General features: G+C 33.9%; 1 protein-coding gene across 1 annotated transcript; it reads right to left on the bottom strand.

The window, feature by feature from the left end:
• Positions 1 to 2,295: 2,295 nt before the first annotated feature.
• LOC137749231 (UDP-glycosyltransferase 82A1-like) lies at positions 2,296 to 6,666 on the bottom strand. The gene is made up of 2 exons (XM_068489340.1): positions 6,149 to 6,666; positions 2,296 to 3,248 (listed from the first exon to the last, which is right to left on the bottom strand). The coding sequence occupies exons 1-2, from the start codon at positions 6,636 to 6,638 to the stop codon at positions 2,317 to 2,319; spliced, it is 1,422 nt and encodes a 473-aa protein (XP_068345441.1). The 5' UTR covers positions 6,639 to 6,666; the 3' UTR covers positions 2,296 to 2,316.
• Positions 6,667 to 13,333: the final 6,667 nt, after the last annotated feature.

The raw sequence follows: 13,333 nt of genomic DNA, 5'->3' as shown, positions 1-13,333 counted from the left end.
GGCATCAAGTATTTTATTTATTGAACATACCTACGTTCTTTACTTGTAGGCGTTCTTCTATGCTCAAGGCCCTGTTGTATACATTGAATAACTTTCTTTTGTTCTCTATCAAATCAATCTGTCACGTAAGATCAATATGAAAAATCAGTTAACTAAAAGTATGGGTATGAAGTAGTGCAAAAAGTGTCCTTAATATGTGACTTAGAAAAATTATAACATATTACGTTGTGTAGTTTACTCTTATACATAAATTGGTCTCAAATTAGTATAAAATTTTTTAGAGAGTTTTAATGAAGCACTTCTAGTACTGTTCATTTTTTAACAAAAAAGTACGTTTTTACCTTTTTCTGGTACTATTCACTACACGTTTATTTGTCTTTTTTCCATTAAAACTAAAAAAAATTTAGAATTTTCGTTAGCTTTCTTAAAAAATTTATGACTTTAAAAGGATTATTCTTTTTTAAATCTTTTTTTAAAACGGCTTTACTGTATATATTTTTGAAGAATATCAAGCTTTTTTCTTCTGAAATTTGACTTGGTAACCAAATGAAGGGTCAAAATAAAAAATAAAAAAATAAAAGCCAGGAAGGAAAACGTCACTCCCTCTTTTCCGACTGTAAACCAACACAAAAGTGTGTCTCGAATGTGATTCCAAGTTGGTCATTAATTATATGAAAGGGGTTTGTTCTATTATTTGGCGTTTGAGGTACATTTAAGAATATATCAAATGGTTGGCTTCGGTTTTTTATGTGATCACTTAGAATCATGTTTAAAGAAGCAAATTTTTTAGCGAATGCTGTTATTAGTACGGAATTTATGTATCATAATTTTCATGTTTGGGACAAAACCTTGCCACCTATGACAAAGCATTGTTACATAATTGCATTGGTACTTATTGTAATAGGGGTGATTTTATCTAATTTGTATCTTTAAAATAAAAAATAATAATAAAAAAAAAGCCATGAAACCAACACGCACAAAGTGAAACAATTCCAACTTAATCATGAATCATGATTTGGAATATCAATTAGAGCCTTTTTTTTCTTGAGAGTTCAGTGTATGCTGTGATTGGCTATTTTTCGTGCTAGCTACATTTCCTTTATCTTTTATCTTCTTTTTTTTCACCATGCAAAATGTTATTTAATGATTAGTTCATCTTCTTAGTAATTCTCCAAGAATTATTCCAACTAAATCTTTGCAACGACCATATCGCAAGTAGTCTAGTGAAAATGCCATATAAAGTTAGGTATGCTCCTTAGTCTTGAGTTCGAGGCACAAAGCTGGCAAAACACGGTAATTTCCTATTTAAAAAGATTTAGAAAGAAGTGTGTCATTTGAAGATGGTCAGGGGTGGGCTGAAATGTCTTTAACCTTTCAAGGCGCCATTGGAGATTAGTCATATCCTTCGAGGTGTGAGATACCTCAGGCTTTGGCGATTAAAAAAAAAAAAAAAAACTAAATCTTTGCAATGTTGATTTTTTGCTAGGTGATTTTAAGTGACCCAAAAAATAAATGGTTTTGACTATCAAATCACATTGATAGAAATGAAGAATGGTAGAATAAGAACATCGTTTGTATCCAGTGTATTGTACTATATATTTGGGATACAAATGATACTTTATTTTAAACCAATCTAACGTGTGAGGAGTAAATTCAAATTCTGATGCAAACTGTGCGCACATCTACTATAGTCAATATAATTACGTCCACATTTGTACTCAACTATGTATATAATGACATTCTTTATCAACTAATGAAGATAATTTTCTCAAACACACCCTTATTCTTCAAGTAACTCCCTTTGCACCAAATGCATGTATCATTAGCCCTAGCCAGTTTCTTTTTATGAATTAATCTCTACTAAATAAAGTACCATAGTTTTCTTACTTAAGTGCATGCCTATGTATGTAGTCGTTTATGTAACTTGTCACGCGTAAAAATTACAAAAAGATTTGGGAAACTTCTTTGTGTTGCTTGAACGTCTCTCCTTTTCTTTTGTGTTTAACTTATGTTTATTTTGGCTCTGGTTTATGCGTAGTCCTCATCAAGTTGATTAAGAAAGTTCAAGGAGTCAACTAATTACAACTTAATTAAACTAACTGCAGTCTAAAGTTTTTTAAATTCATTGTAGACGTGCAGTGGCTACATTTACTACAGTGGATATCCTCCTTCATGCACTCAAGTTCAAATCTCCTTCCAACGCTATAATTTAATTTGACGTAAGTATCACCCTACATAATAACAGTAAAAAAAAAAAAAAAAAAAAAAAAACCTCTCTCTACCAAAATTACATAAGAATGAAATAGAATAATTAATCTAGAAATCATAGTCATAAACACCATTATTGGAATACTCAAGTGCTAACACCTTAAACTGATCAGTGAAAGCAGTGAGATTGGACACAACTCTCAAATTAGCGTCATCTCCCATACTCCTTTCATTTAGCCTCCTCATCCTGTTGCTTATCTCATCCTCCTCCATCACCCTTCTCAATCCTTCCTCAACATCTCTCTGTCCAAACCCACTTAGTTTCACCCCGATCCTCCACACGTTCACAATGTATGAACAATTTACAAATTGGTCCCCAGCCACTGGATAGCACAGGAGAGGCTTTTGGCATTGAATGGCCTCCATTGTTGAATTCCACCCACAGTGTGTGAGATAGCATCCCACTGCCTTGTGTTGCAAGACATCCATTTGTGGTGCCCATGATACAACTCTGCCTTGTTTTGCTACTCTTTCCAAGTACCCAATTGGTAACCCTCCAAGCCATGAAGATCCAAGCACCCAAAGGAATGGCTTTCTCAAAGCTTCAAGTGCCAAGGCCAAGCTTCTCACCTTACCCTCTCCGATTGGACTAACCCAACTTCCAAAAGAGATGTAAACAACTGTGTTAGGGTTTTGCTTGTCTAGCCAGTTTAAGCAGCTTGTGTCTTCTTCCCAAAAGCTAGGGTTCTTGGTGGTTGTGTGCTTGCTTAAAGGACCAATTGGGAAAACAAGTGGTTGTTGGGTTTTGGTGCTCTTAACCAATTGATCACCGAGAAGTTGTTGTTCATCATTGATGGAATATTCATTTGGGAAAGAATTTACAAGGATCTGTTGAAGCGTTTTCGATCGTTCTAGGGTTCTAGTCCAAAATTTGAATCTTCCTTTTCTTGCAGCTGGAGTGCCAATCAACCATGGCACCTCTTCAGTAAAGAGCACAGGCTGATTAGGTAAGCATATACCACCTAGTTGTTTTGGAAATCCTGCCAATAGTATAACAATAGCACAATAGTAGGGTATCACGTTAGTGTCTTAATATTATGAAACTATGGGCTCGTTTGGTTGTGTTTTTTAAATGATTGAAAACACTTTTAGAGAAAATATTTTTGGGTTCTAAAAGCACTTTAAGTGCTTTCTACAAGAAGCACTTTAAATGTTTTTCCAGGATTTACTAATATTTTTATTAAGGATTGTTTCCAAAAATTTTTTCACCAAAAGCACTTTCAGTCATTTTAAAAGCACATCTAAACGAGCTTTATTTATATCAAGGTGTTAACTCATACATATTCATACGTGAGATTCAGTGATGTACAAGATATGGTCTAACTCGTATGAAAAATACGATCAACAATGTGATCAATAAATATAATACATGAGACTTCAGAAGAAATACAAATGACTTTAATTGTTACAGCATTTGAAATTTTAAATGGAATACGTGATTGAAATAAAAGATAAAATGTTCCTCCTGACTAGATGTAATTCTTTTTTATCATTTTTTCTTTTCTTTTCTTGTATTATAAGGGGTAAGGTTATGTGTGACATCCCACATCACTCAAGGGTGTGATCCTTATATGTATATTCTCATTTCTACCTAGCATGAGGTCTTTTGGGAGCTCACTGGCTTAGGGTTCCATTGGAACTCCGAAGTTAAGCGAGTAGCGCGCGAGAGCACTCCCAGGATGGGTGACCCATTGGGAAATTCTCGTGTGAGTTCCCAGAAACAAAACTGTGAGGGTGTGCTGGGGGCTCAAAGCGGACAATATCGTGCTACGGTGGAGTCGGGCCCGGGAAGTGGTCCCGCTAGGGCCGGGATGTGACCGCATACAGCCGAAGTTAAAAAAAAAATATATATATATATATATATATATATATATATATATATACAATGTCCCTTAATGCTACGATCTAGTAAGATTTCTGTTCACTTCAAAAATAGCGAGTTCACAACCAATTTATTTCTTATCACTTATTATAAATATATCATTATATAAAAATAAAAAAATAAAATCCAGACATAAAATAATCTATCCACAAGGACACGTGATTTTTCGCAACCAATTTTTTGCCTCGTTAATGTTGGAACGTGTCTATTTTAATTATCTTTAAATTACAAAAATTAATGTCATGTTCAACTAATTGACACACGTTCAACGGTGACGAAGTTCATATGCCTTGATTAATATATTCAATTGGGTTCTCATGTGAACTTCCACTGATAACTGATATTTTTGGTCGACCATATATTTATCGGTGTTGTATAAACATATTTATAACCACTGTTCTACAAATTCCCCCCTTAGCGCCGTTTAGGCATTGTTTAGGCGCTAGACGGTTGACCATCACTCCGATTAATACTTAGGTATTTGAAATTTAAGAAAGGGCTCCTAGATCGCCTAGGCATCCGTCTAGCCCGTCCAAACATGCATAGGCACCCACTAAGATCGCGACTCACTTAGATAGAAAATAGATAACTTTCATTTTGCATTTTATTTTTTTTCAATAAATTGTAAGAGACTTGTTGCATACTTAAATGAACACACATTATATCCTTATTCCCCATATTTTTATTATTTTCAAATACTTCATAATATATATATATATATATATATATATATTTGTCATTTTGTTTATAGTTTATGATGAAATTATATATATTTTAAGTATAAGCAGACACTTATTTACACTAAATATAATAGATTTACTTAAATCCGCCTAGACTTTAGGCCCTAACCCGCTACCCGACTAGTGCCTAGCGTCTTTTAGAATCTTGTTTATAACCTTGTGGAGCTTTTTATATATCCAAACATAATATAGAAAACATCAAGTTCAAACTTTTATAAATAAATTAGAGCTACAACCTTTTGGGAAGACTAGCTGATTAGGTATCAATATATGGATTGAACCCTAACAACAATAACGTACTTGTCCAACTTGCTTACCTCAATACATAAACGTAATTTCATTTAGTAATACGATCTAGTGGTAGTCCGTTTCATTTATAAGTAAGAGGTTTTAGGTTCAATTCTCGTCAAACGCAAATTTGAACCACATTATTGCTAACCCATATTGTGAGGCTAAGCCCACCTCCTCTCACTCTCTTATAGATAATATCGTTTGTTAAAAAAAAAATATATATATATATATAGATACACACACACATAATACATGTGTTTTTAACTGAAGCACATGTGTCTAGATAACATCATTTGTTAAAAAATAAAATAAAATAATACACACACACGCACATAATACGTGTGTGTATTATGTGTGTTTAATGGAAGCACACCCCATATAACATGTTGTTCCTAATTAGAATAATGCCTACATGTACTATAAAATTATTGACTGACAAATGAAAATTGACATATGTATATATGTATATATTGTAATTTTAATAAGCAACTTGTATGTGTGTGTGTATATGTGTGTGCGCGCGCGCATGTGTTAGACTTTGATTTGTAAATGAAAATAAATGCACTTCTTCTACTTAGGAGCCCAACAATACAGTTTAGTTATTACATCTCTTAGTAGAAGTCTAGAACACATTAATTAAGTCCAAATAATCTATACAAAAAGGTGTGATAAACAATATGATCAAGTTGGAATAAGTAACAATATACTCATATAGAAATGACAACTTGAAGATATAGTACTGATCAAAGGAGTTTTTCATGCCACAAATATATTGACAAATATATCAATTTTATTCACATGTTGTTGTACTATTAACACAAAACGTTATAGTGCTAGTGCACTTATATCATGTAAGTTATTCTTCCGAACAAAGACACAAAATGAGGGAAAATATGAAGGAGAAATGAAGACATTGATTGATATCATGCATGATGCATATACTATAGAAAATATATAAACAACTAACCTGTATCAGCACAAATGAGACCTGTCCTGATCATGTCTGGAATTGCAGTGATCAAGCGATAAGTGGCATGCATAGCAGGCCAAAACCCAGCACAGGCTACTCCGCATCGATTGGCTACATCTATAGCCCACGATGCCAACAAATCAACAACAACGCACACAACTTCATCACCATCCTTATCAAGTTGACGGACAAGGCTTTCCAGATGGCTTGGCATGTTGTCCTCCATGGCCTTCTCGATGGCAAAGAAGTCCCTCGGGGTGTCCTTGTCCAATCCATCCGAGATTGGCATGCACAAAATCTTTTCCTTGGGTTCGACTTTTCGGACAATCTGGTGGTGAATGTAGTCTGGAGTGACCATCACTGGCTTGAAGCCTTGGCTAAGGAAGGCTGAAGCTAATTTAAGCATGGGAGTGACATGTCCTTGTGCGGGATATGGAACCAGGATGATGATCGCGTTGGAGTTCTTTACGCACTTCATGTTTCCCATCTCTCTCTCTCTCTCTCTCTCTCTCTCTCTCTCTCTCTCTCTCTCTTTCTAATACTGTTTTGGCATGTGTAATTGTGTAGTTCACAAGTGATTTCTGGAGTCAGAAACAAGCCTATGTTTATAGAGGGCCGGGAGGGATGAGTCAACTATGCATGTGCAACATGATGTTTACTGTTATATATATAATTTAATTATAAGCCTCTACTTCATGGTCACTCCTTTGGCAACGAAGTTAATTTTAAAATATATTTAACTAGCGCAGTTGTAATGTTGATGAGAAATGCTAAGAAGAAGATTCTCTTAACCAGCGTAACTAACTCAGCTAAACATATTAAAAAGAATAAAAAAAATGCTTGGTTTGCAAGAGCGGCGGATCTTACAGATACGGTATCATCTCAGGCAGAGGGGACCCGATCGGTGGAGTTAAGCCAACGGTGGACTCCGTTCTCGGATTAGTGTATGTTTTTAAGTACCGCATTTAGAAGGTAATATCTCGCCTAGCGAGTGATGTGGCCTCGCTTGTCAGTGATGGTTTTTGTGGTCTCGCTTGCCAGTGATGAAATTGCGTGTGCCTCAATATAGGTCTGATGCGCCTGCAATCTTTGTGGTGGATTTGACCGAGGTACTTGTACTGGTAGGGAGATGTTTGTGGTAGCCGTTAGGAATTTACTGTTTATGTTTATTTGTGCGAATTATCTTCCAATCAATGTATTGGTCACTAAAAAATGTACTCATACGGCAACCCTTGTAATTTTGTTTGTGTGTTCGTGTGTGTTAATGAAAATTACTATTGCTTCTTGTCTTAAAAAACTTGACTTAAATATTGTGGTCTTCCACTACACCCAAATCCAAATCTTTCTTAAAACCATTTAATTAATTAGATTAATTTATATATAGTACAACTTTAATTGGGAAAAGTAACCCAACTTGTATATTTGTCTATAATAGGCGCTGTCTTTGTGTTATGTACACACCCCATCAAGAAGAAAGTATCTAATTATAATAATTTAAACAGTAGGAAAAACAATCAAGGCTCCTGTATGAAATCAATCACAACTCACAACTAGTTGCAAAATCATTCACTTCCAAAACAAAGAGATGAACGAGTCCGCTATATATATATATATATAATATAACCCCATATATATACCTCGTTTATCCTATCTGGTAAGAAGCTGCCACCAAATTAGGCCAACCCCTTTCATCTTTTGTTAGGTGGATGCGATCGAACTCCTCTTAAAGCATGCGTTCGTTCATTCATTCATTCCTTGTCCAATGAAACTGAAGTTAGGCTTAGGGGCACCCACAACTCTAATTTGATTGAGGTATGGCCTGCGTTTTTTCCACACGTTTAATGCCATACACCCTTTTCAACTACTTTATGCATCGATCAATAATCCAACTGGCTTTGATGTTTATGTCTACTTTTGTATTTCATGTCCTTTTGTTTGAACCATGCCTAATGTGAAGTCTTTTTCTAATCACACAAGGATAAAATCTTGACACTATATGCCCATTTGGAAGGAAGGTGATGAGTCCATATTATACCATATATTTTACCTTAATCTCAGTATTAATTTATTGGTTATTTTGGTAGAATTTTGATACTTTATTATATATTTCCAATGTAGGATATTCGACTTCCTTTGGAGTAAAAAGTGATCAAAATGATGAATTTTAGAGTGATTTCAGTTAGAGGATGTTTGTGTACCTTTCAAGATTGTGTCAAAATTCCAAATTTTTCTACCAAGCTGTTTGACCGTGGCGATGAATTTAAGGCTCAGCGCGCAGCTTTCCCAAATTGACATTTCTGGACGTTTTGGGTATTTTGGAGGTCAAAATGGCATATTTTGAGGAAGATTCCTTCTGAGGATTTGTAGGGAACGTCTTTAGCTTTTGAAAGGGACCTTTTGGGACCAAATCGGAGTTGATTTGGTTGGTCAAAAGTCCATTTTTCTGAGAAGTCCGAATTTCAGTTCAAATAGGAAACTATTTATTTTCTATTTTATTATTTTATTATGTTTCCTAGTTTTATTCTAAGACCTTTTCTAGGAAGTATTTTATTTTGTAGTAATATAAATAAGGCTTTTTAGCCATTATAGGTTAAAAAGGGAAAACGCACACACTATTTGGAGAATTGCTTTGGAAGATTCAAGTTTATTTTCAAGGTGTTTTATATCCATGTTTTTAATAGTATTTTGTTTTATGATTGTTAGTAACTAATTTCGTTTGCTAGGGCGATACTTTGAGCCTTAGCATGAATATGTAGTTTTTATTTAATTGTTTATGATATTATACATGCATACTTTGAATTATTAATCAATGTGCTTTAAACTGTCTCTATATCTTATTGCTTAGCCACCATTAGGATGTTTAGATAAGTAATCGGATGCAATTCGATTGGAATACCTCTAGGAAATTGAGTATTGCTTCTTGTGATTGATAGTTGTAATTTCACCTAGGATGAATACCTCGTTCTAGGGGTTGCATGGTTTTTCAAAGGGTTTTTACAAAGCGTAATAAGTCATGCATGTTCATATTTGATCTGAATACCACAAACGGATTGCATGTTTGATATACGTTCTAGCTTGAATACCACGAGTAGAATATGCATTAGGAAAACCTAACCTTCAAAGTTGCATGTGTAATTCATAAGTAATTGGTAAATCTACATAAGATTGTTAAGGGGACAGCAGAACCCTAGGGTTTTACAATTTGATTTTCCAAACGTTTTCTTTTGTTTTCTTTACTTTGTCAATTTATTTAATTGTTTAATTTAAAATTCGTTTTTAATATTATAGGTCATAAAATCAACCTATTCCAAACTTTGTTTTCAAATAATTAATTAAGATTTGGTATTTACATAAATTATTCAGCCTGCGGAAAACGACCTTACTTAAGCAGTTTATACTACAACTACGTTGTTCTCTTGCAAGTATTTTGTGTGATTTTAACCTCTTTGCGCAGGTACCTAAAAATCCTATAAGAAGGATTTCAAATACAGGAATTTAGATGATAGTATAAATTGAAATTGTTTTGTTTTAAACTATTACAGATGATGTAGGTTGAACTTTGGATAAAAAAGGAATAGAAGAAAACAAATTGATTTCAAAATAATTTTTAGTTATTTTGAATGCGTTTGATTTTTTTTATTTGTTTGATTTTTTTTATTTTTAGTGATTTTGTGGCGAATTTTAGCATAAAGACAAATTCGAATGACAAGAAAAGAATAAAAATTGATCATAAATTTTAAATTTTATTCCATTGAATAAAATATAGAAGAAGACCATAATTTGACGGAGGAGGATTCTCTACCCTCCTAATCTCTATACCCTTTTATGCCCTCCTATTTGAACGGTCACGGTTAATCCACGTTAACATTTTATATTGATTTTTTTATAGAGATAATAAGACAAAAAGTAATGTGTGAGGGGAAGGGATGGAAAGGGATGGAAAGGGATTAGAATAGAAGATGGCTACATAAAGAAAGAACTACGGCTTGTCAGATTACAAGAGTTGTATTTAAGAAGACGTAATCATGAAACAAATATAAAACAATAAATAAACTAGGAAGTAATCTTGAACCCGAGTAAAAAAACAGGAAATGAATCATAATCGTTATTCTACTAAAAGAATTTAAGATATAAAACACCAAAGTACATTAAATAAAAATAAATTAAAAGGAATTGTTATTAGCATTCTAAAAATCTCATTTGGCACTCTAAACTTTCTATAATTAGAATGAAACATACATAATGTAGAATGAAATTTTTTAAGTGTTAATAACAATTCCCTAAATTAAATTGCTAACTTGCTAACTTTTCCAACCATCGTTATATTTACAGGATCGACTACAATTCTTACACGTAATACAATCCCATCTGACAGCATATATATTTCATGTGAATATATTAAATAAAATATATTGTGTTAATTACGTGTAAATATTATAGTCAAATCCCAAAATTTACATCATCTCTTTGATAATTGTCCTTTCAGATGGAGGTAGGCTGTTGGAAACCCAACTTCGCCGACTTTGGATGGTGGAAACAGAAGTGTAAAACGCATGAGAAACTCAAGCTAAACTCCATCTCTTAGTGCGCCATGCATTTGAAAGAAACGTAGAAACACCCGCGTCCTTTCACCCGCCAACCATGCGACGTCATATTTACACGTTACACTTACACAATGCCAAAAAGTGAAAGCATGAAACGTGTTGTAAATTCAAACGTCATATTTCACACTCACAAATATAATTCGACCGGTTTAGTTAATATGTGGTTTTTTTTTTTTTTTTTTTTTTTTTTTTTTTTTTTTTTTTGGGGTGTCATGAATGAGAGCTCATTAAGGTATCGTTTGGTATGCAGACGGGACGGGACGGAATGGAATGAGAAGGGACAGGACGGGACAGGACGGAACGGAACGGAGCGGGAGCAAAGATGCCCTCGGATGGAAACAAGAAGGAAGAAGAAGGAGACGGAGAGGTTATAATTTTGTGTTCCACGGATGTGGAACGAGTTGTTCCAAAGGGGTGAGATGGAACGAAAATTCACCCAAAACTCATCCCGTAGAACAGCTCGTTCCATCCGTTTTAGGCGCACCAAACGTGGGACGGAACGCCTTATCCCACTCTGTTCCGTCCCGTCCCACGTACCAAACGGTACCTAAGGGAAGAGATTTCAAATTTTTTTTTTTTCTAAATAGAGATTAGTTGTGGGGTTCATGCCACTTCAAATTTCAATGATCTGAATCATCTGTTTTTCAAGTTGCATCTCATAGACCATTTTTGTAAAATATTAGCCAAATTGGAAATATTTGAGATATCTAATTGAGTTCAAAGAAATTGACAAACACTTTGTTCTATAAGAAACAATGAAATTTCATGGTGATAATTAAATAGGCAAATGGTTTCTCATTGAATTGAATTTTCACAAAGATGATTTATAAATCAAGACTTACAAAATAGACGGTTCAGATTGTTAAGGTTCGATATGAAGTGGATCCCACAACTAATTCCCTTTTTTTTTCTTTAAATAAGGTTCCCTCTCCATAATGGGCCTGTAGAATCTCTAATCGACTCCTACTTAATATCCTCACCTTTACATGTATTGTTTGAAAATAATTTCATACGTATGTGGCTTAAAATCTTTTATTTAATAAGGAAGTGATGTACCCCGGCTGGATTAATTACCATGTGACTAATTTTTAATTTAATAATATACATTAGAAGAGGTTTTAAATTTGAATCCTTCTTTGTAAAATGTTTGTAACTCCTCTTTTGTGAAAACAAACCAGCCGCATTGTTCATTTGGAGAGGGATAGAGACATAAAGTGGGAAGCAAATAAAAATAAACGTGGTCAAAACACAAAATGTTTGTAACTCCTCTTTTGTGAAAACAAACCAGCCGCATTGTTCATTTGGAGAGGGATAGAGACATAAGGTGGGAAGCAAATAAAAATAAACGTGGTCAAAATGTCAATAGCACCATACGGCAACTATTACATTTGAGATCCACTACAAAGAATAAGAAGAAGAAATTGAGGAAAATCAAACGAGATTTTCTTGGAATTAAGGCATATTTGTATATAACGTATGTCGGTACATAACTACATATCACGTAATTTTGGCATATAAAATTGCAGCTGGAAGTTGGCCAAACCTCAAAAAAAAACGGGAGTTTTAATGAAAAGTCCGCGGTACTATTCACTTTAATAAAAAAAAAAATCACATTTTTACACTAAAAAATCAAACTTGATATTATTCATTTTACCCTTTATTTTGTCCTTATTGTTAAAACTCAAAATTTTCAAGTTATTTCCATTAATTTTCCTAAAAAATAACCACCCACCAGGAAGAATAGAAGAGGTCTTTCCTTTTGTATAAAAGTTGGGATATGACTTGTAAAGCTATTACTCAGATATAGTTCAGGTTAAAATTGCTAACAAAGTTTTATTGGTGGTCACCAAAGCAAAAGGAATAGGAGAAATTTTTCATTGTGACAAAAACACAAGTGTTATACAACGTGTTTTATAGAAATTGTGAAAATTTTTATTTTTTAAGTTATTAATTTTTTAACACACGTATCCCACCATTTGTATAATAACACGTGATGTACCATCCCGTGTACCAATCATACTGAAAAATCTCTCAAGAAATAGGGAAATGTGCAGCTTTTGTTGTTGCCACTTGCAAAAGTGCTAGTTTATCGGTTTTGCTTATAGTTAGAACCTCTATCCTCATCGTTGAGTGAAAAAACTTGCATATCTTTTGCCTTATAATGATCATAATACCTTTTCATGACGTTTTAGGTTATCCTGAAGGGATTGAAGAGATGTCAAAGGATATCCAAGTAGGTGCTCAGAAGACATAGTCTTATTAGGACTTTACCTTGGAAAGCTTGATTATCTTGAAATCCATCCCTATAAATAGAAGTGGTTGGTCAACATGAGGAGCTCTTCAACTCAACAAACAAACAAACTCAAACGCTACGCAAAACCTTCTCAAATCCTAAGAAAAATACTATTATCCTAAATGTCTAATCAGCACACCTTTAGTTTAGATTAGCAGCACTGTGTTGACAACAGGCAACATCTTCAGTTTGGATTAACAATACTGCAGCTGTAGAATCAAGCAATTTATGAGCATCTTCAATTTGGATTTGATTATTTATCCAAGTCTCAATCGGTAAAGAATT

The sequence above is a fragment of the Pyrus communis genome, chromosome 11 (genome assembly GCF_963583255.1).
Source record: "Pyrus communis chromosome 11, drPyrComm1.1, whole genome shotgun sequence".
Taxonomy (NCBI): Eukaryota; Viridiplantae; Streptophyta; class Magnoliopsida; order Rosales; family Rosaceae; genus Pyrus; species Pyrus communis.
The sequence above is the reverse complement of the archived record's forward strand: the minus strand, read 5'-3'. Positions and strand labels throughout refer to the sequence as shown.

Coding starts and splice junctions, on each gene's coding strand:
- LOC137749231 (XM_068489340.1), bottom strand. CDS start 6,638: ATGGGAAACATGAAGTGCGTAAAGAACTCCAACGCGATCATCATCCTG. Junction 3,249..6,148: donor TCTCATTTGTGCTGATACAG/GTTAGTTGTTTA, acceptor TACTATTGGCAG/GATTTCCAAAACAACTAGGT.